Source organism: Vespa velutina, chromosome 7 (genome assembly GCF_912470025.1).
Source record: "Vespa velutina chromosome 7, iVesVel2.1, whole genome shotgun sequence".
Classification (NCBI taxonomy): Eukaryota; Metazoa; Arthropoda; class Insecta; order Hymenoptera; family Vespidae; genus Vespa; species Vespa velutina.
In genome coordinates this window covers 4,973,683-5,000,200 of record NC_062194.1, presented here as the reverse complement: position 1 = coordinate 5,000,200, position 26,518 = coordinate 4,973,683, and the positions used below count along the sequence as shown (strand labels likewise).

The window sequence follows — 26,518 nt, the reverse complement described above, 5'->3', positions numbered from 1 at the left end:
ATTATTTTTAGAGAGATTTTGCAGAAATTCTGCTTCCTTCTTTTTATTTTTACGATTTTTATTCTGCCTTTTTAACTGCGCGAAATTTGTATTTTATTCTTTAGATATTTCAATTGGAAATTTAGTAAAAGTTATTTATTGGAATGTTTATAATATCACGTCGATACCTCTCGGGAAACTATCACGCTCTATCCTTTCTCGATTTTTGTCGAATACTTCCGTCGAGACATTTAACTTTCTCCTTTGGTCGCGTTACGATCTTCATTAAGGTGCATGAATCGTGACGCACTGATTTTATGAGTTAGAAAGAAGTCGCTTATTTTTATGCGATAAGTTTGTGTTAACCTGATAACTTTATGTCCTCGAGTGAAAAGTGTGTATAAGTTTCGTTCGTTTAAAACTTGTTATTATTTTATTTTTGTTATATATATATCTGTACATTTCATTGATTATATGCAATATTTTTTTTATTATTTTATGACATAATATTTACATTCATATTGTAAAAACAATTATAAAATACAATATACGCCTGAAGGATGATAACCGGATTTACTCTTTTGCAAAGAAAGGGTTTTAACCGACACTGTTGCGTAACATAAAAAACAAAACTATTATTGATTTTGTCGTGTTACCGTCTGTTGATAATGCAGTTCACTGCAGCATCGATTAACGTTAAAACATTTGATACAATATTTGTTGAAAAAGTCAATTACTTCGTAAAAATCATGCTAGAAGACGTTTCTCGAGTTAAAATTATAGGTCTGATTCATAGATCATATATAACGTTTTTAATTATGTCACGTTTTCGTATTACTCACTCTTATCATAGATATAAATAAAAAATCGTGTAATTGTAAAAAAAAAAGTTTCTACCATATCGTTCGACCTAGATCTATATTTAAAGTATGTATATATTTAATGACTTATTGTATATAATAATTACCATTTAATTCTCTTACTGCACTCGATTAGGATTTGTGCATATATATCATTTATGCGATTAATTTCTTCCAAGTTATATGTTTCTCGACGTACATACTTCTTTTTTAAAACATTGTAACTATTTCAATGGACTTAAGGTAAGCTTTATTTGATATTTTTATTTATTGTATTACTTGTACAACGGCAATCAATAATGTATTTCATTCTAAATTGTCATAAAATATGTTTTATCAAGTAAAATGATGATAACATTGAAATTGCAATAATTTTTTTTCTCATCCCCTTTTCCCGAATCTCGATAAATTCTGATTAGAAGTTGTTATTATAGGATTGTAATAATAATAAAAAGAGAAAAAAAAGGGAGATTTGTGTTTATGAAAAAGGCTGATTTTTTAATGGTATATGGCACGGTTCTCGTGTTAAGAACTGTATTCCATAATCAAAAGAATAATAATCATTTAAATAACTATCCGATTTAATTAAATCCATGATCGACACACGCATGATCCATTTATATTAATAAATTTTATGTTCGATGATAAAATATGAATTTTTAATATGCAAAAAGAAGACACAAGATGGGAATGACAATGATCTGAATGACAATGATCTAGGCGAACGTTTAAATATAATAATTATAATAACTATTTTAGTTTTCAAATGTGTTTTTCAAGAGAGGACCAAGTATATATCTTTCAGGATAGAATTATATATCCAAATTCTTGTAGCGTTTTAGATTAGAGAGCGAAAAATTTCATTCGATCTGTATAGACGACATATTATCCGTTTAAACGTATAAAGTTAAACCAATAAGTACTCTTTTATTCTCTCTATCTCGTTAACCGTAACAAATTGATAAAATGACGGTATGAAAATCAAACGATTTTTCATCTTTAAGCTCGAAAAAGACGAGCATAAGTTTGAAATCAAGCTGGTAATTAATTAAATCGCTAAAAATTTCTTTTCACGTATGTATGTACCGTTTAGTACATTAGGGAACTACATTGAAAATGTATCTCTTGTTAAAGTGATCAATCGTTCTTCCTGGCAACAATTTACGATATACACTGGACACTGCGACAATGCCGTTCGATTATTTCTCTCTCTTTTTATATATATGTTGGATCTCTCTCTCTCTCTCTCTCTCTCTCTCTCTCTCTTTTTATATATATATGTTGGATCTCTCTCTCTCTCTCTCTCTCTCTCTCTCTCTTTCTCTCTTTCTCTAAAAAAACAAAAAAGTAAAAAAAAAAGAAAAACAATTTTAAGAAAAAAAAAAAAAAAAAAAAAAAAAAAAAAAAACAAGAAAAAATAAAATTTTCAAACGAAAGAAAAATAGGGCTTCTCTTCTTTTCATTATTTTAAACGATAACACCGTGCTGAGCCAACAATTGTTTTCTTTGTAATAAACTCGGTGACTCTGCTTCGATGTTTTCGGTCCTAATGGTACCATCGAAGGATTTGGACGTTTTGAGATTATTCAATGCCTTCGAACAACTATTCGTCGTGATTTCCAATGATTTGGAGCTTCTTAACGAGGCATTGGCTAACTTCTTGATCGTCTCTGAGATAGGACACTTTATAAATTCTGCCCTTTCGCGTTCTCTATCTTTGATCCTTTGATTATCATCAATCACGTGAATAGGATCATTCGAATCTACGTCCAATTGCTTCCTATCATCTGTCTTTTTCTCAATTGTCATGTTTTCGTCCTTCTGCTCGAACTTATCGTTCGATTTATTATCTACAATAACGTCAAGCTCTTTCTTGGAATTTTCGAACTTATTACTCTCCTCCTTCCTATTATCTTCCTGCCCAAGAAATGATTTAGGTGGTGCTTCAACGTAACCACTTTCATCGCTATCTGCTTCCTCGTCGAGAGAATCCAACGTCAAAAACGTACTTTCATCGTTCTGTGACAATTGACGGCTCAATCGGCTTGGATATTTCTCCAATATTCGCCTCTCCTTTTCCTCTGTATTTTCAATTCTACAAAGTATCTCACCCCTCGGTCTATAATCCACCACATCGTCGAAATCCTCGACGTCCTCGAAATCAAAAAGATTCGAAGCGGTGTCTTCGGTTTCCTCTTCTTCCTCTTCTTCCATTGATTCATCTTCCTCGCTTCTCAATGAGAACCTCTTTCGATTCGGTTTAACGTTGCAACGATGGAAACGTGGACTACCGGCACACGTCATGAAATTCGGTGAACCTTCTGAATTCCTTCGTGGTCCGGTATCCCTTCCTATTTCATTCTCCTCTGTATAAAGGATCCTTGCATTTGCTTGATGCTCTGTCTCACCTAAATCGAAAAATTTAATCGATCATTATCCTTTTTAAATGTTGTTCTTTCAAAAATATAACTCTATTACGAACGATTCATTTTAAAGATTAATTGTAAATATGAAATATTTAAAAAGAATTGATAATACTAGTTAGACATACTATATTATATCATTTAGAAAGAAGATGAAATAATATTTCATTTTGATTGCAATATTCATTGCTAGATATATTTTGAATACTTAAAAAAAAAAAAAAAAGGATATTATTTATTTTAAATGAATTCGTAACAACCGATAGTAATGCCATATCGTATTTTTGTGAAGAAAGAAAAGAATTTCAAGTTGTTAGTTATATAAATGAATTAATTATTTTAATTTTAATTTATAATTTAAAAATATTTTATATAAAAAATAACAAAAAAAAAAAAAAAGAAAAAAAAAGAAAAAATTAGTATATACTAACCAGTCGTTTGATGATCCTCAGGTCCAATTGTTCTTTCCTCGCTCGTTGCTGTACTAGCTGTCTCACATCCACTTGAGATACTTCCATTCTCATCGGAAGATTCTCGATTGAGTGCATCCAAAAGACGTGCCAATCTCCAGCCATCTTGATCTTGCCAACTTCTGGCTACGGTCTCTAACGTTCTCAATTCTTCGAGAAGTCTTTGTTGTTCAATCTCTTCTGCAACGGCATCCTCCTCGATCGCTGAAAGTTTCGGTGCACTTTTCGACCTTTCTAAAGGTGGCCGATAATTCTGACCACCTGTACTCAATAGAAGCTTTCTCCTTGGTAACGAAGGATTTTCGTAGAGAGCATTGGCCAAGGACAATCTGTGAAATGAAAATTATTCATATTTAATTTTATTCAACATTTTTGCCATTCACTGTACATATTAAAATATAACGAGTTAATACAATTTACTACGAAAAGTTTAGTGTAAATCTTGAATTAATACGAATAAAGAAAGATCTAATAATTGATATTTTAAATATATAACTTTCTGATATTATTGAGAATAATAGAATCAAGATTTAGATTTATATTCTCACCGTCATAAAAATAATATCTATACTTGGAACAATCTTTTAAAACATTATTTTATATTTTAATTTTTAAAACATTCGAAAGATATTTTCATTTTATTTGATTCTTTCGACAACGGACAATAACAAAAAAGTTGCAATATAAAATAGCCATTGTACAAAAAAATCTTGAATGACTGAATGACGCACACGTCTTGTATCTAATTCATTTTTAATTTTGACGATGACAATATGTCTGCTAGAGAAAAAAAAAAAAAAAACAAAAAAAAAACAAAAAAAAAACAAAAGAAAAAAAAAGAAAAAAGAAGAAAAAAAGGAAAAAAGAACGGAAATTCTGTAACCTTGTCCAAACGATCATCTGTCTTCTTATATAACAGAATCGATATATCGATGTAAATACTCGAGCTAATATACGAGAAAGCGAATAAAACTCGTTTAACTTAATAGAAGAACGTCGTGGAATCTATGACCCGAATGCACATTAACGATCATTTCGACCCGAATCGTGACTCGATCCTCCGCTTGTGGCGATCCACGCCAGAAACGTGACCTGAATTCTACCTTTCCGCGAAGGTCAAGACTTTGCGAGACTTTGAACGCAAACACGAGAAGAATCTCCGATTACCCTTGATCTTTGAAGGTCCTTTCCATACACGAGACATTTTATATCTATCGTACATTTATTTTATCTCACTTCAACAAAAAAGATAATAGATAATCGCACCATTCCATACAAGCCACTGCCCAAAACAAACACTAAGGCCATTTCTTCACTCTATTTATTTATGTATTTATGCACCTTTCACATTTTTATATGAATAGAATATCAATTCTAGCAGAATTTATAACAACTTTTTTATATGTATACATACATGTATACATATAAAAAAAAAAATATATATATATATATATATATATATGTATGTATATATATATGTCAGTAAAATTTTGCAGATGGTTTAAAGTTACAATTTTTTAAGAAATAAATAATAGTTATTTGAGTTATAATAATTTCAAATATATAACTTAAAACTTATTTTTACAATCATTAACATATATAAACATGAATTATAATCTATATAAACTAAAAACGATATATTAATATTGTTAACAAATTTTTATACTTTCAATTGCACAGATTATAAATCATATATATATATATATATGAATAAGTACATACGTATTAAAATTTTTGCACAAATATCGTCATTTAAAGCACATAACTCAAAAATGTATTTTGCTTAGTTATTAAAAAAATTTTAATATTATTCTAACAATATGAAAAACAATCTCTCTCTCTGCCTCTTACCTAGCATTTTGCCTAGAGACCTTGTCCCTGCGAAATTCAAGAAGGGCCTGTTGTAACCTAGCATTCAATGTCGATGCTAACCTTCTCGCAGTAGACTCTTTACTGCATAATGCAGCATGGCACCTTAATTCAGGCCTAAGTCTACGTCCTTCATGTCTGTATACCCAAACAAATAAACGTGGATGTGACACTGGTGCTGTGCAATAAGTGACCCTATGAGCCCAATATTCCGTCAAGCCATGGTCTTTTGTAGTGGCAGTTAAACCACCATTGGTCACTGTCAACCTCATAGAAACATCGGGTCTGCTGCTGGTCACATAGTTCCGCCATAAGGTCGACACTGGCTTTTCGACGCATCCTTCGCCTAAAAATCATCACCATCATCATCATTATAATCATAATCATGTTTCTTTCCTTACTATATATATATATTTTTTTTTTTTTTTTCATATTATAACCTTTGTGTCTTTGTTCGATAATGTAATTAATAACGTATCAATTAATGTTGTAGCTAAAATTACATCTAACTGATAACAATATTCATAGGATCTATGAAAAGTTCCTACGCTTAAAAGTATTCACAAATTAAAACAAAAATTTTATTCAGACAAAGGTTTTTCTTGAGACAAAGAATTCTAATTGATTTTTATTTTTATCATTTAAAAACTTTGGTATAACTTAGAAAATTTTTGTCTCGTGCTATAATATTTTTTAATGACCATTATCACCATCAGAATTTATTTTAAGTATCATAATAGTATAAAAGAGTATTTAATTAAATCAAATATTTTACTTTTTCTTTTCTCTTTTTTTTCTTTTTAATTTTATACTTTTTATACTCATTATGAGAGCGACAAGAAACTATATATAATCTTTATTTGTATCGTATTAATAAAAAATTTCTCAAGGCACGATATCTTATGATAGAAGATTTCTATCGTGATTTATCCCTATAATAATCGTCCATTTGTAAATGAATTATTCTCTATGTATTTGATTATTTAATTTTCTATTTAATTAAATGTTATATTTATGAATATAAATTTTATTCTGATATCTGATATCTGATGTCGTATTAATTAGACTTAAATATGATCGATATCATTGCGTTTTATCGTAACATTATTATAAGCTTTTAAGATGACAAAGGAATTAATGGTGATTGAAAATAAAGTGTCGAATAAATATCAGCAAATGTTCGTTCAAAACGTCAGGAGACCCCCCAGTAACGATACCATTTCAGGGTTCAGCTTGGATATAACATATTCGTATGAGTTCTCTTGGAATACATACAATCTGATACGCAATGGAAGCCCAGTATGAACAGTACTCGCATTCCGTGGCACATACGCGACTGGAATACCAGTAACTCTATTGAACTAGTACATGTATATATGTAGTACATCAACGTATATGTGTGTGTGTGTGTGTGTGTGTATGTATAGTGTATGCAATGTGTGTGTATGTATTGAATACGAAGAAGATCAGGTATAGTGGATAGGTTCATTCTGACCTTCGATACAGTTCGATTCGCCGTTCGACTCGACAGGGATCGCCTTACCAATTTAGAGATACAGGAAATGTTAGTACAGTTACTTAGACTACAAGAATGGTGAATCAGAAAGGAGGGTAGCAGTGGAAGATAAGCGCAAAGAGAAAATGAAACAAATTTTATTTTATAATTATTACCGCAAATTGATAGATAAAAAAATGAACATTAGATAACGTGTATAACGATTGCAATATAAAAAGGAATTAATATAGTTATTAAAAAAGATATTTTTGCGATAATCTATTAATTAATATGATTTTACTTCTTTTTATTAAATGTAGATGAATAGAAAAATGTATTTACTAGTATCTAGATTTCAACGAGCAAACAATGATTATAATTGAATAAAGATAAAATATTTCTTTTTAAATAATTAATTCTTGAGATTTAAGAACTATTATATAATTTATGTAATGAAATGTTCGATGAAGATGTGTTATTATTTATTACAATATTTAGAAAAGCGATATATATATATATATATATATATATATATATATATTATAATTTATTTATATTATACGAACGAGAAGATGACAAAGAAAAAATAATTTATTTATTTCGAATTTGAGGATCCAATGTGAAGAAATGAAGATCTAAATAAGTTTTTGTAAATACGCGAGTTATTATTTTTTGTCCTGTACGTTTTGTGTTTCATTTTTTCTTGTTATCATTTTGTTATCACAGGATTGTACGATTAGATTTGCAAGAACTATAGATTTTCATGATTCGTGCACGTGCTTCGTCGTAAACGATCAAGATTATCATCCTGATAGCGTGACATCAGCTATGACTCGTCTAACTTTATCGTAACGCTCACAAGAGAATTTCAAAGAGTTATGCGATTTCATCTTGTTTATACCGACAGAAGAAATAAAATAAGAAATAAAAATAATTTCACTTTCTGCGAGAAATCTTCAATGGTCGGGATTGATAAAGTTCAATGAACACGTCTGTAAAAAGGATTTCTTTTTCTTTCTTCTCTTTTCTTTTTTTTTTTTTTTTTCTTTTTCTTGCTTTTAACGAGCGCACGATTATTCGCCGATTTCTCTTATATCTGTGTATATACTAACATATACATTGTAAATATTACTTCTAAATGACATTTTACTTTTATACAATTATTATTATAAATATTATAATGATATAACATTTGTTAGAATTTATACAAGAATTTATCTCATTATATTATTAAATGTTCCATCGATCGATTAATCACAGTATTTTATTTATAATTATATAAAAGTATAATTTCTTCTAGGGAAGGAATGCATATATATATATATAAAAATCTAGAAAAATCGTTCTCTTAAAAAATAAAAAGAAAAGAAGTTTTAACTATAGAGAGAAAGCTTTAGATGAAATGTATCGGTGTCACAATGATTGTACCGATCCGTTGCATGTCGATTACCTAGCAAACGGAAAAGCGGATACGTACTGGAACGATGCGGAAGAGGAAGTGAATGCCAACGAAGAGGACCAACAAGGTTCGATCGCTAGTCCGTAACACTCTGTTCGGTATTATCCAATTAAATGCAGTACCGACCGATCCGTTCATTTTTTTCTTCCGTTATCTCGAAACATCGTGCGCAGGAAAACTCGCCAACCTTCGTAACATTCAATATCGTTGAAGAGGAAACGGTTTAAAGTATTTAAGGATGATATTGCACTAACTACGAATTATGTATTTCAATGCACTCTTGCGATAATATTTACATCTTAATATAAAGTTTTCTTTTCAGTTTTTTTTTTTCTTTTTCTTTTAAAATCTCTTACATTCTTTATTTTGTATTTATGATTCTTTCTTTCTTTTTGTTTGTTTTTTTTTTTTTTTGTATGCGACGCGAACACGATAATTATTTATAAACATTATATTATTTATTTATTTAATATTGAATAATTGTTTGCAATGTGAAATAATTATAATTCAGAATTAATGTTTCCTTTTACTTTTCCTCTTGCTTGAATTGAAATAGCTATTAAAAAGAAAAAAGAAAAATGCAATGAAAACAATAGCATGAATGAATAATATCTTCTCTATAAATGCTCTATTTGAAAATAGAGAGGCTGATAAAGAAAACGAAAAAAATCTCAATTAATCGAGTGAAGCTTATGAGCGAGGATAACGCAAGCATAGAGATTAGACTAAATAAAGAGCTTCATGGTCGGGTCGATCGAATTAAAAAAAGATTTATGGTATAAAGCATTCTCTACGGTTGCATGACTCGTTATCTTCCTAGAATAACCGATTATGCAACTATGCAACTACTTTAATCGATTTTACTTCATCGCATATCAATTTGTTTGCAGATCAATATTTTAATGTCTAAAGATAATTCAAACAATTAATATTTCATGAGGATTGTGTGAATAAGTCAAAATTTGATAAATCGATAAGAAATTGAATCCAATATTATCGAAATGGTCAATGGAGTTATGTCAAAAAGTTTCACTACTTTCGTATTTTAAATATAATTACTATTTTACTTAATATCTTTTATTAATAATTTTTTCTATTTTATTTTTATTGGACAAAATTATACGCAATGGCGGAAATATAATTGTCACTATTTTATACTTAAATAAAAAATACTATAATGATTTATTATTATTTTCTGTCAGAATTTTTTTTCTTTTTTTTTTTTTTTTTTTTTTAAATTTTATCATCAATTGATAAATGCCATATTATTAATTAATGTTTATTAAAATCGTATTATTATTTTTATTTTATTCAGATATAAAATATTGAAAATTCTGATTACTTATCGATAACAACTATATCTCGATTTTTAAATTATCCCTTCGAAAGAGTTTTACGATTCGCTTCGAAAAGTTCAACGACTGATGCTAAAAAAGAAAATTAAAAAAAAAAAAAAAGAAGAAAAAAAGAGAGAATAAAAGAAGGAAAAAAAATACGGACGGCACGGCGCGATCTTGAATGATAGCGGTTGAAAGAAAATATATGTAATTGAAGTACGAATCGTGGCTCGTTGCGGTATGGTACTAACTGGTACCATCCACTTCATTCCTATATACGCGTACATGTATCTATACACACATAATAGTTACGGCACTTATGCCAAGCCGCTTTAAATATCTATCAATTTAGCTAACAGATACCATAAAATGATTTTCTTAAAATTATTTCTAATTATAACCGATAAAATTGTACTTTTTAATGCGAAATTTTATTATCCGTATTATATGTTTTGTATATAATACATATAGTTAAAAATTATTTTCATTAATGATGCTATTAGAAAATCGTTATTATTGAAATGTAAAACTTTGTCTTCGGTATATGTATATAACTTTTTGCAAATATATTTTTTAACTTGATTACTAATTTATTTTAACGATACTATTTCTAGATATAATTTAAATAGCTTTACACGTACGTGTGTATGTGTGTGTATACGTGTATATACATACATACATATATATATATATATCTATATATAAATACACGAAACTTACACACACATATATATACGTGTATTTTATCTACACGCAGACGTATTTATCCACTTTGATCTTATCGAGACATGGAGAACTGCGACTTTGATCTATATGTTCGATGATCGTGAAAGATTACTCGAGAGCCTTTTCGTGCGACCGTCTTTGTAATTAATCGCCCGTAATCTGGTCTTGTGATCGAGATAAATATCACGATCTAGAAACTATATATATACATATAAATAAATTCATAATTCATAGGTAATGAAAAATAAGCCAAAGGAAAAATAAAAAAAAAAAAAAAAAAAAAAAAAAAAAAAAATAAAGGAAATAAAAAATAAAAAAAAATTGTGATACCTTTTACATCTCCTAAATTTTAAATATAAAAATGAGTTTAATTAAATTTTTTAAATTAACATAAATATGCTAATATTACGTTAATTTCAAATTTATTATATAAAAGTAAAGGTTTCAAATGTTTTTCTTTTTTTTTTTTTTTTTTTTTTTTTTTTTTTCTTTTTCTCTATACGTAAGGACGATATATTAATTCAAAAGTTGAACAATTGTCACGGATGTATGAATGAAATGATTGAAAGAGAAAAAATATATGATCATATTTACATATATTTACGTAGTAACTTCGAAGGAAAGATTAATGAGATTAAAGATAAATCACGAATTTTCTTTTTTCTCGAAAAAAGAAAAAGGAATTAAAGACAAAAACTCAACGCGTTTATGCGAAAAAAGAGGAACATCGCGATTTCTTCCCTGAATATGTGCTCTACTCCTGAATATTTTTATTACGAATCCCCGGTGTTTTCTTGTGCGCATACATCGTTGAAAGAAGCATTAAGCGTCCCTGAAGATAAATTTATATTTAGAATTCTCTCTAAAGAGGACTCACATGAATAAGATATTAACGTAGTTTGATAAGAAATTTTCAAAACTTTTCTGAAAATAACCAAACACAAATCTCGATTTATTCATTTTCCTTCCTTATTGTCATATATTAATTTATATAATCTATTTCTCATCAGTTTCGAATGAAAATGTTAATTGTTCTCTAAGAAAATTACTAATGGCGGAAAAATCGATTGATACGCTCATTTTCCGAGAAAGAAATTTTTCTTCTTCTCATCTTCAGATAAAACGAAACTCGCTTTCGAAATATTTCATCCGATCGATAAACTTGAATTTCTAACGAACTTACAGGATGGATCAAAAGCTTTCAAATAATTTATAAAAATCTATCATCTATTCTTTCTCGAGATCCTTTATAGGGTAATATTTTCCTCCATAGTTTTCAAATTGTAAAATTACGAACGTAGGAGAACTTTTTTTCGTTGAAATCCTGAAAAAAAAAAAAAAAGAACAAGCCTGAAAAATCTGCATTGATATTTAAAATCATCTGGGAACTTTCGGCAAAGCTAGGAACTTTTTGTTCACCCTATATATAGAAGGAAAGATCGATTTGTTTTCCTTGTTGGATTCATTAACGTAATCGAGATTCTCATCGATTGCAAAACCGAGTTCTCTGAAGTTTGATCGTTACGAGAGACGCCTCGTTGATTTTCTCGGAATCGAGCAAAAGTCAGCCACGAAGACATAGAGTCTGCGCTTTTTCACTGACTATAATATTTCTCTTCGTAAAAGTCGAACGAACTTGGATAGCGCGCTATCATCACTATTCGTAACATTAACGATAAGCAGAAATCAAATGGACGATCGAAACATAGCGAAATTGTGTATAACCATTTATATTTTCTTTGTGTATGTTCGTGTAATATGAATGAGTTAAAATTTCTAAATATAGGAAGCAAGTGTTACTATGTAAATATATATTTTTTTAACAATTCATAAATTTTCTTTTCATTTTATTCTTTGACATCTATCTTATATATCACTCCTGTCAAACTTTTTGTTTTATTATGCCCGATAGGTCTAATTGACTTGTGTTTAAATTTTTTTCACGCTATTAACAAATTCCATACTCATTCATATCAACTTATATTTTCGTGAATATTACTCAAATACGAATTTCTAGACTATTTAAGTTATATATCTACTGTTAACAAAAAAAAAAAAAAAGAAAAAAAAATGATTCTTTCAATATTTATATTAAATATATACTTATTATCGTTCCTACATTTTTCAAATATTATTAAACAAATTTCTAGATTAAAAATTATACACACATAGACAGCGTTAAATAATAAATAATAATAATCATTTTTTTATTACGTAAAAGTCGATAAAATTTAGAAAATTTGATCCATTCGAATCATTCTCGCCTCTCATCGTACTTGATGTATGAACAAACGTGAGTATAAAAAAAAAAAAAAAAATAAAGAAAAAAGAAAAAAAGGGATATCAAAGGAAGCACTCGGTGATCTTCTAGAAAGCGAGACACGAAGGTCAGCGGGAACGAGTTCGCGGCAAAACTGGAAACCGTTGTGCGAATTCAACGAAGGACATGTACTGAAAGAGAGCCTGGAGATCCTTCGTCGACAATTTATTTTCTTTTACCGCCTACGATCTCTCGTACGATCTTTCTTCGGTTATTCGTTTAAAAGAGATCTCTTAACCTTTCGCGATCCTACAGAACGTGTTGCTTCCAACGAAATAAATAAAGCAATATATCTCATCTGCGTTATGATATGACATGCTTGTTAAACAGTAGGGGTTAGTAAATATATATATACCATATTTCTTAGGATTAAAAAATATGTCTTCTTTAAGAACCTTTTCTTTGTTTTTTTTTTTCTTCTTTAAATTTTTTGGACATCATTGTTGACTCATGGATTTTAACGCGTCGTCAATTTTTTTCTTTCTTTCTTTTTTTTTTTTTTTTTACAGATCAAAAGACATCATTTTTTGGTCACTTTGTCATTGACTTAAGACGAGAGAAACAAAGGAGGACAAAAATGATATGCCTAATTATATACTTGACGTCCATATTGTAATCATTTGAAAAAATAAATATTGACAAAAGATTATTGCCTTATTTATTGAGCATTAGAATATAGGTAGGGAAAGAAAAGGAAGAAAAGAAAAAAAAAAAGATCCTTTCTCAATGAATATAAAAGTTATTGAAATAGTCGATAAAAAGATATGCTTCTTTTTATGCTTTTCAAGATTGATTTATTATTTCCTGAGATATTTATTGCAACAGCTTAGAAAAAGTAGTTTCAAGAAAAGTCACTTTTACAGGAAACAAAGTTAACTATTACCAAGAGAATAAGTTTCTTTTTATAAGGATCTAAACTTTTTAACTACGTCAATTTTTTTTTTCTTTTTATATATATGTATAAATATAGAAATGTCAGGTGAAAAATTTTAGAAAATTTGTTACTGTTACGAAAATGTGAAAAACATTTGATTTTTTTGTCCATGAAATATTATTGTGTCTTTCTGTTTCAATAAAAAATATTAAAAAAAAAAAAAAAAAAAAAAAAAAAAAAAAAAAAAAAAAAAGGAGAAAAAAGAAAATAATAAAGAGAAAATAAGAAAAATTACATTTCCTTGATGCAACCAATGAACGTCCCCAAATAATCTCTCTGTCTCTTTCTCTTTCTCGGGTTTGCACTTTGAATTATTATGAGCATATCGAATGTCAAATGAGATGTCCTTGAGAATGATGCAGTTAATAAATAAGTCAAATTTATTTTTTCAATTACTAGAATGAATTCGCATTGCTTCCGTAATATTGATCATTCTTTCCATATTATAATTTTTTATCCTTGTCACGAATTTTGCAAAGGTCGACAAAGAAAAAAAAAAGAAATAACAATAATAAATAAAGAAAGAAAAAAGAAAATAAAAAAAATTTTATTGAAAAATTGATAAAATCTATGATTATTTATGAGACAATAATCGTCCGTCAACTTGTCGATTATAAATGATAAAATTAATAAAATTATCCAGTGATACATTTCAATCGATTAGGTCATCGCTAACACGAGATTATTAATTTGGAACGAGTATGATCCGTTATAAATGCATGATTCATTAGATTATAGAATAGATTAGATGTTTCATCGAAGAAAAATTACTTATTAAAATATAATAATCCATGTCCATTTTTTTGACAATAGAATTTTGTTATTTATTTAATATTAATCGTAAACTATTGCATCTAAATCTAAAGTAAGAAAAAAAGAAAGAGAAAGAGAGAGAAAGAGAGACAGTTATTATTTATATATTAACGATATTACTAATATTTTTTAGTAACCTAAATAAAATATTTTCTCTTCAAATCGGATAATAAATTTCTTCTTTATTCTTTTAAATAAAAAGATACAATCGGATTGAAAATTATAAAAAAAAAGACATAAATTCGTTAATAAACGTATCGTAACGATTAAGATCATGATGATCAAAAAAGATAAAAAAAAAAACAAAGTAGAGAAAGTAGGGGGTAACAATTATTCTCCTATATATGTGTATGTGTATTCGTGAGATTGGCCATTTGTATCAATTAATATTCATTTCATTTCAACAACGAACAAATTTTTTATTTCTTCTAAAATTTCATTTTTATTGTAAAAAAAAATTATTCATCAGTATTCAAGAATGAAATAAGATCGTTTAGAAAAAAAAGTGAAAAATCAAAACTTTTAAGGATAATAAAAAAATTTCCAATTTTCTTTAAATATCCGTGAATAATAATCTCTCGAATATCTTTAATAATTAATTTTTAATATAAGAAAATAATTGTTAATACATAACAAGCAAATGAAGCATGTGCTCTAATTAGTCCGAATGTATGACATAATGTGATTTAATTAATATCATTCCTTTAGAGAAATTTATTTGTATATCTAAACGAAGTGATAATTAACAAATTACATAAGTGGAGGAAATATAATTTTATTCGAAAAAAAAAAGAATGAAAAAAGAAAAAGAACAGGAAAAAAAAAACATTTACTAGTAAAAGAATTTTTAATGAGAGACTATTTTTTCAATTCGTGTATTCAGAAAAAAAAAAATAGAAAGAAAGAAAGAAACTTCGTCTATATTAAAATTATTATTAATTTTTAAAGAAGTATGCACATTACAAGCAAACTTCTTTAGACATATTTCCTTTTTTTATTTCTTTTCTCTCTCTCTCTCTCTCTTTTTTTTTTTTATTTTTCTTTCTATGGAATGACATCTTTTTTTATGAGATCCGAAGGATATTTCGTTATCATATAAAATATCTTGGATTTTTTTGTCGCGTTCATTCGACCCGAAGATACAAATATGCAGCAGGATAAATTCAATATGCAGAAAGTAGTTTCTTGCGAGCGAGCAAATGATTAATTGCTGGTACGACGATGACCTTACTCGATGGCACTTTATTTTCAACCTCGGCGTGCTCTCGACCGTTCGATCGATCGATCTATCTATCGATCGATCGATCCATCGTCCTACTCGTTCGTACAGTTCGTACATCAGAAAATGAAAGAGAACGCAATTGCGTGCACTTCTGATTAACAATCTTTAATTATTGTTTATTTTGAATAAAAGGAATAAAAAAAAAAAAAAAAAAAAAATTTTAAATTATCCATCATTATAAATGTATACTGATAACAACTTTTAATGAAGTTTTGCATATTAAATATTAAAATGCGTTAATCTCTTGGAGGACACTGATGATACATACGCACATATATTTTTGATTTTTTGAAAAATTAAAATATTAGAGATGCGCATGTGAACATCGTTATTTCTTTCCTATCTACTGTTAATAACTTTCGTACCGTTTTATTTTCTTATTTTTAATCAATCACAAATGAATATAATAAACATACGCGATAATATTAATCAACATTTTTTCGAATTTTAGATAAATCGTTCCTGAAGAGATTATGAGATACACAAATGTTAAACGCATAGTAATACGTGCAATTTAATTTTCCCTCAGATTCGTTTCTTGCAAAGAAAAAAAAAAAAAAAAAGAAAAAAAAAGAAAAAAGAAAGAAATGAACAGATAAAAAAAAAAAAAAAGCAACAACAACAATTTTTAAACGAAAAAAAGATTATTAAGTATCGATTCTCCTATTTTCTCCCTATTCAATATCTACCTTGAAATATACAAATATATTATAAAAACAGAAAGGAGAAGGAAGAAGGGAAAGAATATATAAAAAAAAAAAAAAAAAAAAAAAAAAAAAAAAAAAAAAAAAAAAAAAAAGAGAGAGAGAGAGAGAAAAAAAGGAACAGAAACAAAAAAAAACTCACCCTTGGCCCATCCAGTAAGGACATTCCCAAGATAGGCGACCTTATAACAAGGGTCATAGTCGGTTATCGAGGCATTGCCCCTATGTCTCTTCCACAATCGACCGAGTCCTCTTTTCAAGGATCTTAGAGTTCTCTGACCAAATTCTTTACCGGCAGTTCCATGCCCTGAATCTGTACTGTCCTTCTCCTCGTCGACGGGATCGGCAACAACGTCACCCAACGTCTTCATTCTGTCTCGAGACACTTCACTCCTTTCTCCTTCGGCCTTCACGAAAGAAGCTCGTGCAGAGCACAAATTATTCTCTTCTCCGGCTACACCTCAACAACAACAACCACTACCACCATCAATAGCTCCACCAACTCCTCCAACACCACCACCACCACCACCACCTTCTTCTTCTTCTTCTTTTTCTTCTTCTTCTTCTTCTTCTTCTTCTTTTTCCACCTCTTATTTTACTTTAATGTAATACCACTACACCCTCTTTATTTTCGATTTTTGAAAGAACGATCGACATATTTTCTCTTCAATATATATTTCCTATTTTACTTGTACACATTTAACAGGCTACATTATGTGTGATTAATTATATCGATCTAACTCACTGGGATTTGAATTGTAAATAAAAATGTACTTTCGTTCGATATATCGTACGAGCTTTAATCAAAGACTGATATAATTCTTTGATAGGTTCGTTCTTTCTTTTTTTTGTTTGTTTGTTTGTTTATCTTTTCTCCTTGTTTTACTTTTGCTTTACTCTTTTTTTTTCTTTTTTTTTCTTTTTCCTTTTTTTTTCCTTTTTTTTTTTTTTTTTTTTTTTTTTTTTGATATTACAAAACACTCAAATTATTTCTTCGGTATTCGTTCTCTTTCTTCTTCGCCACGAATCACGTGCAGATTCTGTAACAAAAAGGAAATGGCATAGATAACGTGTGTTATTTCTGAAAAGATTCGATGAAGCGTGTCGAAGTTATTGTCACTTCACCAATAAAAAGACGAAAATGTGAAAACTTTGAAATATTTTCTACTCGATAACGTATTCTTTTCGATACATTCGAAAACGTTCGGAAAAAGTTCGAACAAATGCAGTTAGTTTGATGATACGTGTGGTTTTATATATATATATAAAAATACATACGTATGCACATAAGTTCTCTTCGATAAATCGAAATTTATCTTTTTTTTTTTTTCTTTTTATATTTCGTTGTTTCATTTGTATGCAAATATTTATTTATTTATAGAAATACGTCAGCGAGAGATTTGCCGCTACTTTAAGTGAAAAAAAAAGAAAAAAAGAAAAAAGAAACATTACTTTTTAAATTGTTTATTTTATTTCATTTTATTTTCCTTCTATTTTTATGTTTCAAGTGAAATTCAAATAGAAAATAAAATTTAAATAATATTTAAATAAAATTTAAATAGAATTTAAATATTTAAATATTATAATATGTTATATTTGATGGAATACTATTTAAATTTATTAAAAAAAAAAAAAACAAAAAAAAAAAAACAAAAAAAAAAAAAATATTGATGTATAAAATGTTTTCATTTGTCTTTCTCTTTCTACATGTTTAATAACAAACGACAAAGTTGAATAGAATAAAAAGAATACTTGAGAATATAAAAGTATTACGACTTTCATTTCACTGACCATCCTTTGAAATTGTACGTGTTGGAATTTGTATTATAGTTGACGTTTCGAAGTTTTCGTTAGCTTAGGAATTCGCTACGCTGATAGAATTCTATCAAGGTAAGCATTTACAAAAGAAACACGATATTAAATTTAAAATTGCCGCCTTTTCGTCCTATATACCAGTCGATGTATATACATACATTTAATGTCTCTTTTTAAACAACATTTGATCTTTTATATACGATTTCAACAAAGACACGATTTTAAAAAAAGGCAAAAAAATTCTCTTTTTACACGAGATTTTTTTTTCTGAAATCAATCTACCGTATAAATGAAGTATATATGTATATACGTATGTACATACGTATATTCATATATAAGTTCGGACAAAACATACATTTCGTTTAATAATATTTGTTAAAAACACGTTTTTCTACAATATTGTTTACCTCAAATATTATCTAAAATATATTTTTATTTCTGTTATTTATTATTAAAAAAAGAAAAATAATAAAAGCCAGAAACAAAAAAAGAAGGAGAAAAAATATCTTCCCCAGTTTTTTTTTTTTTTTTTTTTTTTTTTTTTTTTTTTTTTTTTTTTTTTTTTTTTTTAATTACGTTCTTTCGATTGTTTTGTGATCATAACTCGTCGAATCCTATTCGAGACATATCAGCTTTCCATTCTGATAAATTGGATCGTTTAATTTCTTATTAATTGCTGGATATAGATTATTTGATATACAATAACGATCGGAATATCCCATTCACCGTGCGTCAAATATTCGCTTACAAGTAAAGTGCAATAAGGAATTATTGCGAAAAGATTACAAGGACATCGATTTACTTAATACTTGTAAAATCTTTTCCGATTCATATGTGTGTATATACGTGTATATACATATATGTATGTATGTATTTATGTATCTATGTATCTATGTATATTCTACGTTGTATTTTTCAAATAAACGTCGCAAAATTATGCGTTGTTGCTATTCACGTTGATGATCTTATTGTTAGAGTGACGTGTCCAGTTTTAAATGTCTGATAATAAAATTAACGAGCTCGATGCACTTAATCGCACTTAACATTTTCTTTACGACGTTATCATAATTAGAGGAGAAAAAAACGAGAACTGATCTAAGTAACCAAACGTTTAGATTTTTCAAAGTATTTATTTTAGATTATATAAATTTTGAATAAAATATACATACTATTATATAAGTAAGATTAAATTAATTTCGAATAAATTGATACTTAATACATGTAATATATGTGCATATCTATGTACGTATGTATGTATCTATGTATATATATGTGTAGATGAAAAATGAATACAATATATAAATTGATAAATATCGAACATTTTCTTTAATACTTGAGCTATATACAATATAATCGTTAATAAGATAAATGAAGAAAGATAAAAAAAAAAAGAGATACAATAAAAATATAGTATATATATATATATATATATATATATATATATATATATATATATATATTTCTTTTTCTTTTCTCTTTTATACAGAAGTAAAATAAATTATCTATTTCACGTGTACCATGCAATAAACATATCAATAAATCACGAATTCTTCACGAGATTTATATAAGCCAAGAAACATTTACCTCACTTTAATATAAGTACCACGTAAATCCTTTCTCGTCTTCGATCCTTTTAACGATTTTGCAATACTTCCATCGATCGCAACTGAGCACGAATTTAACACGTTCGAGTTTCAAACAAGCAATCCCGTCTTACGTTCGTGACTTAACCGAACTAATCGTACGATCTGACTCATTCTCTCCCTCTCTCTTTTTCTCTTTTTCTCTCACTCTCTCTCTCTCTCTCTCTCTCCCTCCCCCTCTCTTTTTCTTTCTATCACAAGTTCTAGTGCTTCTTATCCCGACGGAAATTACGGTTTCCAGAGGAAGTCTAGTCAGTGTGTAATTCAAAAGATGTTGCCAAAGAGTTGAGATCAATGAAAATTTTGAAAAATATTACTGTACTTCGATTTCACACACACATATATATATATATATATATATATATATATATATATACATATATATAAAACTTAATCTTTATTGCAATGATTAAAAGTTCTCTTTTGGAATAAAAAGAAATTGTATATTATTTAAGATTTAATATGACGATACATGTATTATTTCTATGTATTTCGTAACAAGTTGATTCGTACATCTTTTTATATAAAATTAAAAATTTTAAATATTAAAGAATTGATAAATCACACATATAATTCTCAGAAGAATTGTATGACAAGGATAAAGGATAATGGGATTCTTGAAAAATTTTAAAGTAGCTTTTTCTTCCTCTTTTTCTTTTTCGAACATGAATTATTCAAATACGTTCGTAATAATCGCATCAGTTGATATATATATGTGTGTGTGTACCTACGTATTAGTTTGAATAAAATGATGATTTTTTTGCAAATACAACAAATAAATGATTTTCCTTTTTAGTCATTATTACCTTGCATGTTCGAAAATAATTGCATCTTTATGTATGATAATTATAGATCTAATCGATTCTATATTTATAATCATTGGATTCGTATTAAATTGGAGAACATCAGTAATTTTAATAATCGTATATGCGTATGGTTAAATGACGTAATATCAATGAGGAAAAAGAAAATTGTATATTTTGGATAATTCATAAGTCGTCGATATCATTCTATTCTTTTTCCTTGGTATCTATTTTACTTGAATATTTTCTTTTTTTTTTTAAATCTTTTTTTCCTTAATTTATTAATTATCCTCTTTTCATTTAATATAAAAATTACTAATATAAAAATAAATCATACAATTATTTTACAAATATTTTACAAATATTTTACAAACTTCTTCCATATCAATTCGAACAAAATACTTGACAAATTCTATTGTTTTTTTAAATAATAATTAAAATCCACATTATTATTTTTGAAATAATTAAAATTGAAAACTAGGAGACGGGTAAAACGAAAATAAGAGAAAAAGAGAGATGGTAGAAGAAAAAAAAAAAGAAATAAATAAAATAAAATGCATACACAATATACATATATGTATACAGGACGTGCTCGAGCAGAAGAGCTCGAGATTATTTTCAGGCGTTACAGAATACAATGCAACGACAACATATGTTCTTCGACGGGAGTACCGCCGCGATTACTCTCGTCGTTCTAAAAGAAAAAAAGAGAAAGAAAGAAAACGAAATAAAAAGAAAAAAAACAAAATAAAAAGAAAAAAGAAAGAAAGAAAGAAAGAAAGAAAGCAAGAAAGAAAGAAGGGAAGGCATGATGATTCTGTGTGACGCATGTAGTTGCATGTCGCAGCCATGACAGTCGTTACAAAGGGTGAATTCAGTTGTACTACTCGCAAAAATACAAGAGAGTGGACGAGTATAGTATATGTAACTCGTAGGAACTAACTCACTTGACCTCGTATGGGTGTAAAACTTACACTGTGTTCGGTGTTCGCCATCTTCCTTTTTCTCATCTCTTTCTCTTTCTATCTCTTTGCTTTTTTTTCTTTTGTTTAATCTTTTATTTTCTTTAATCACGAGAGACCCTCAGAGAAGCCGTCCACGAAGCGAATTCCACGCGTCGATCGTTTATCATCTTCTTGCGACGATGCAATCTCCTCCTCTTCCCTTCTATCCTTCCCTTTCAGCTACACTATTCTTACCTAACGTAAGATAGTTTACAAGGATAAAAGAGAGAGAGAGAGAGACAGAGAGAGAGAGAGAGAGAGAGAGAGAGAGAGAGAGAGAGAGCGAAAGAGAATCACCGAATGATTTTACAATATATAATTAAAAAACAAACTTGGTGGTAATTCATCGATCGATTTTCGAAATACTTTCGTATTTCGTCTGAATAGGAATTATAAATTTTTCTTCGATTATTTCTTTCTTTATTTTTTTATTTTTTCCTTTTTTTCTTTTCTTTTTTCAATAAATCGATCACTCGTATCTATCTCTTTTGTTGAAATAATTATTAAAATTGTATGATCATCCTGTATGTTATATATATATATATATATATATATATATATATATATATATATATAAGTATAATAATGATAAAATGATGATCCAATTCCAAAAGTTTCTTCGATTATTTTTCTTTTTTTTTTTTCTTTTTATTTCTTGTAATTTTCAATTTTTCAACAAATCGATCATTGCGCATTAATCTCGTTTTGGAAAAATAATTATTAAAACTGTCTGAACATTCTGTATAATACAAATGGCGATCGTGATAACGATAATAATGATGAAAATAATGATGATCAATAATAATGCTAATATGTGGGAGAGACCGGTTGATTGAATAGTAATGACCTCTTATCGAGAAGAGATATTCCTGCAACTTAAAAAAGAAAAAAAGAAAGAAAAAAGGGAGCAGGAAAAAAAGAAAACAAGAAAAACTTCATCGTTCTCGAAGATTCGCCTCGCGGCAATTTATCTCGTTATAGTTATTTCGTTCATTTACATTAAAGGATAATCCTGAGTTCTATGAAGCGTTTAGCATAAATAATTACCGTCCAGCTCTCAATCTGTCGAAAAAAAAAGGAAAGAAAAAAAAAAAAACGAAAGAAAAAACAATGTAAAAAGAATCATCGAATATGTCTACCTATATTTATGTATCTACCTATGTATTAGTACGATATCGGCCGTTATCATCTAAGATAATCTTACCATATAGATATTTGATTTCATAATTACTTCGATAAGAAATGGCACGAGTCACGTTATTTTTTTTTCCTTTTTCTTCTTTTTTTTTTCATCGTCCATCAACAGTGTTGATGGACGATGATCCTTTTATTAGATTTAGAAATAAAATAATTTATTAATTGCAAGTAAAATAAATATTTTAGCTTGTGTCTATTAATAAACGCTCCTCGGAAGTATTTATCTTTTATATGATTATTATTTTTTTTTCTTTTCTTTTTTTTTCCCTCTCGATAAAATCATTACAATCTTCTTTGTGATTGCATGCGCTTTCGTTCTGTATAATCTTCATCGAATAAAATGTCTTTCCATTGACATTTCTTATTGGATAAGAATGTACATTTATTTTGTTCGTTTATATGATATTTCGAAATATTAATGAAGATAATAATCATTCTGAAAACAACAAAAGTTTTTAAATGATCGTATCATCACTTCAATCAATTATTTCTTTTTCTTAATTTTCTTTTCTTTTTTTTAAACTTTCTTTCTTTCTTTTTTTTAACAAAGTTTCTAGGAATGTAGTTTTACAATCTGTAAAATAAAATTAGCATAAAAGGTATTGAAAAAGAGTACTTGATTTTATGAACTTATAGAACATCCTATATATATTAAATTGATCCTTAAACTTTACCTATTTTTTCTTTTTTTTTTTTTTCATTCACACTAAAATCAAAAAACATATCGTAGAAAAAAGGAAAATTAAATTATTTAATTAGATATTATATATGAAGACACTTAGAGTCGCAATTAATTATTATTATGGCGGTAAGTAAATTAGAGTACATCGATGTCGAATATAAAATGACCTTTATGCTCGTTAGTGATTAATCGATCAAAGAACAAAAAAAAGAAAAAAAGAAAAGAAAATGCAAAAAAAAAAAATAAAAAAAAACAAAGAAAAGAAAAAAAAATCAAAAGCATGACTATTAATTTTATAGCGGTTATCCGATAGCATCCGGGAGCATCGTTCTCGTTAATTATTTCAAGATGGGGGATGCACATAGTATGTACCTTCGGTCGTATAGAGAATTATTAGCGTGATTACTGCTCGAAGGAACGAGTCGAGTGTCCTCCGACAACGACGAAGAGGAACTCTCTTGTCAGGTGGTAATGTCATGACATGGTACGGCACTGTTCGCAAAAAAACATTCTATACGACATATACACATACGCACGCACGCACACACACACACATATATATATATGTAAGTAACGTTTATTGCTAATTACATCTTCACATCCGTCCTCTTTCTAAGCAGAAATGTATTTCCTGGTGAAAACGCCTATGTATTCTCAGATATATATATTTATATATATATATATATATATATATATATATATATATATATGCATTACATGTATATCATATAAAAAATATAAAATTAATGGACGAGCCAATTTGTCTTTTTTGTATATAACTATTTTTTACATAAGTAACTTTAACTCTCATGTAATTATTTATTTTTTTTCTTCTTTCCCCCGCCCCGACCCTTCTTTTTATACATATACGTGTTTTTCCATGAAATATGTTAGGATATTTATAACCATATTATAATAATGAAAAAATAAATTATATATTATTCGAACGATTATAGGAAAGACTTTGATCGATGATGGATCTAATATGAAATATCCTAGACGATTCGTTGGTTGGATCACAGGCGGTCGAATAATCACGCGTTGTTATCGATAAGTAAGATACGCGTGATAACGAGATTTCGATTACGATTGATGATGACGAATAAATGTGAAAATGAACTGACTGATAATCATCGAATCTTCGCTATACTTTGCAAAGATCCAAAGATCATTCAAAATTTCGATGTCCTTTTGCTTTATGAAAATGAATGTAATTTTGGGAAGAAAACGTATCTGTAAATGAAGATGTTATGCGCATAATATATTTCCATTGATTCTTCTTAATTCGTTATTAAAAAAAAAAAAAACAAAAAAAAAACAAAAAAAAAAAAAAAGATATCAAGAGATCTTTAAATTACAAATTTAAATTTACTATGAAAGTCTAGTACACTCATATACAAGGTCAAACAACCGATTCGTTACGAAGGTCATATTACATGTAGATATTTTTTTTATTACGTAACTATGCATATATTAATCGATACATGCTCATTTCAAGAAATATAAATATGTATGTATGTATATATATATATATATATATATATATATATATATATACGCATAATATTGTTATCAAAATATAATATAATAATATAATATATATAATATATTTTATAACAATATTTATATATATATATATATTAATATTATTGTAATATATTATACATATATAATTTATTATTATCGTAACTTTTTATGATACAATAAAATTAATAACATAATAAATATATATATAATGTATACCTATATACACATACATTTTATTTCACAAATTAAAACATTCTTTTGAACTTTTATTGAAACATTCAGTCAAAGGCATCGATTATTTAAATAATAAAATAAATTAAAAATGAAAATTTATGCACGTATAAAGGTAATATAAATAAGGAAATAATTATAACCAATTAATTCATACTTTTCTTTATTGAATGAATTTATCTCGAATTGCTTTTTAAATTAAATGTTTCCTTAAATGTATGACGACTTTTAAATAATAATATGGTGTTGCAAATGCGTGAGAGGACCAAAATAAGGATGAAAGTCATTTGTAGTTCGAGTATAGACGTCATTATGAATTCTTCTTGCGAGTCAATCACACGTGGATCGTAACAACCGATGATGAACGAGTCAGTGGATAATAATATAGTCGATGATTATTCTTCTCCCTCTTTCTATTTTTATTCAGAATCCGGTATTGCATATACACACTTACACACAAAATAAAAAAGAAAAAAATATTTCATTAATCTCAAGAGTGAAGTGGCTTTTACTTTTCCTTTTTTTTTTTTTTTAATTATTAAAACTTTTTTTTCTTTTTTTTTTTCCTTTTTTAATTATTAAGAAAAAGAAATAAAAAAGCGCGTAATAGATCGATAATTCAATGGACTCAAAGACAAGACGCAAAAGAAACAACGCGAAATTCGGGGTGACCTCAAACGTGACTTGTCTTTTAAAAATCGCATATAGACTTTGCAAGGAAATATGTAAATTATGTGTCACGTTTCAATGCGTTTCTCTCTTTCATTATCTTTTTTCTTAACCTCTTTTTATTTTTTATACATTCCTAACGATAGGGTAAGTACTACCGTACTTACAAATAAAAAGAAAAATAAACTGAATGGTTGAAGTGTTTACTTTGTTGATACAGAAATAGATGTGACTTAGAATAGACCTTGAATAAGAAAAAATAAAGTAATACTTTTC

General features: G+C 27.8%; 1 protein-coding gene across 5 annotated transcripts in view; it reads right to left on the bottom strand.

The window, feature by feature from the left end:
• Positions 1-2,249: 2,249 nt before the first annotated feature.
• LOC124950368 overlaps positions 2,250-26,518 on the bottom strand; it is a 57,178-nt gene continuing 32,909 nt past the window's right edge. For 4 of the 5 annotated variants that reach the window (XM_047496945.1, XM_047496947.1, XM_047496944.1 and 1 more), the window contains 4 exons: positions 16,814-17,711; positions 5,584-5,947; positions 3,694-4,061; positions 2,250-3,247 (listed from right to left, as the gene is read on the bottom strand). In XM_047496945.1, the coding sequence (XP_047352901.1) occupies positions 2,307-3,247; positions 3,694-4,061; positions 5,584-5,947; positions 16,814-17,042 (1,902 nt within the window). In that variant the 5' untranslated portion in view covers positions 17,043-17,711 and the 3' untranslated portion in view covers positions 2,250-2,306. Of the gene's footprint in view, positions 3,248-3,693; positions 4,062-5,583; positions 5,948-16,813; positions 17,712-20,070; positions 20,247-26,518 lie in introns of those variants that run through there. The other variant, XM_047496948.1, reaches the window with a different exon arrangement.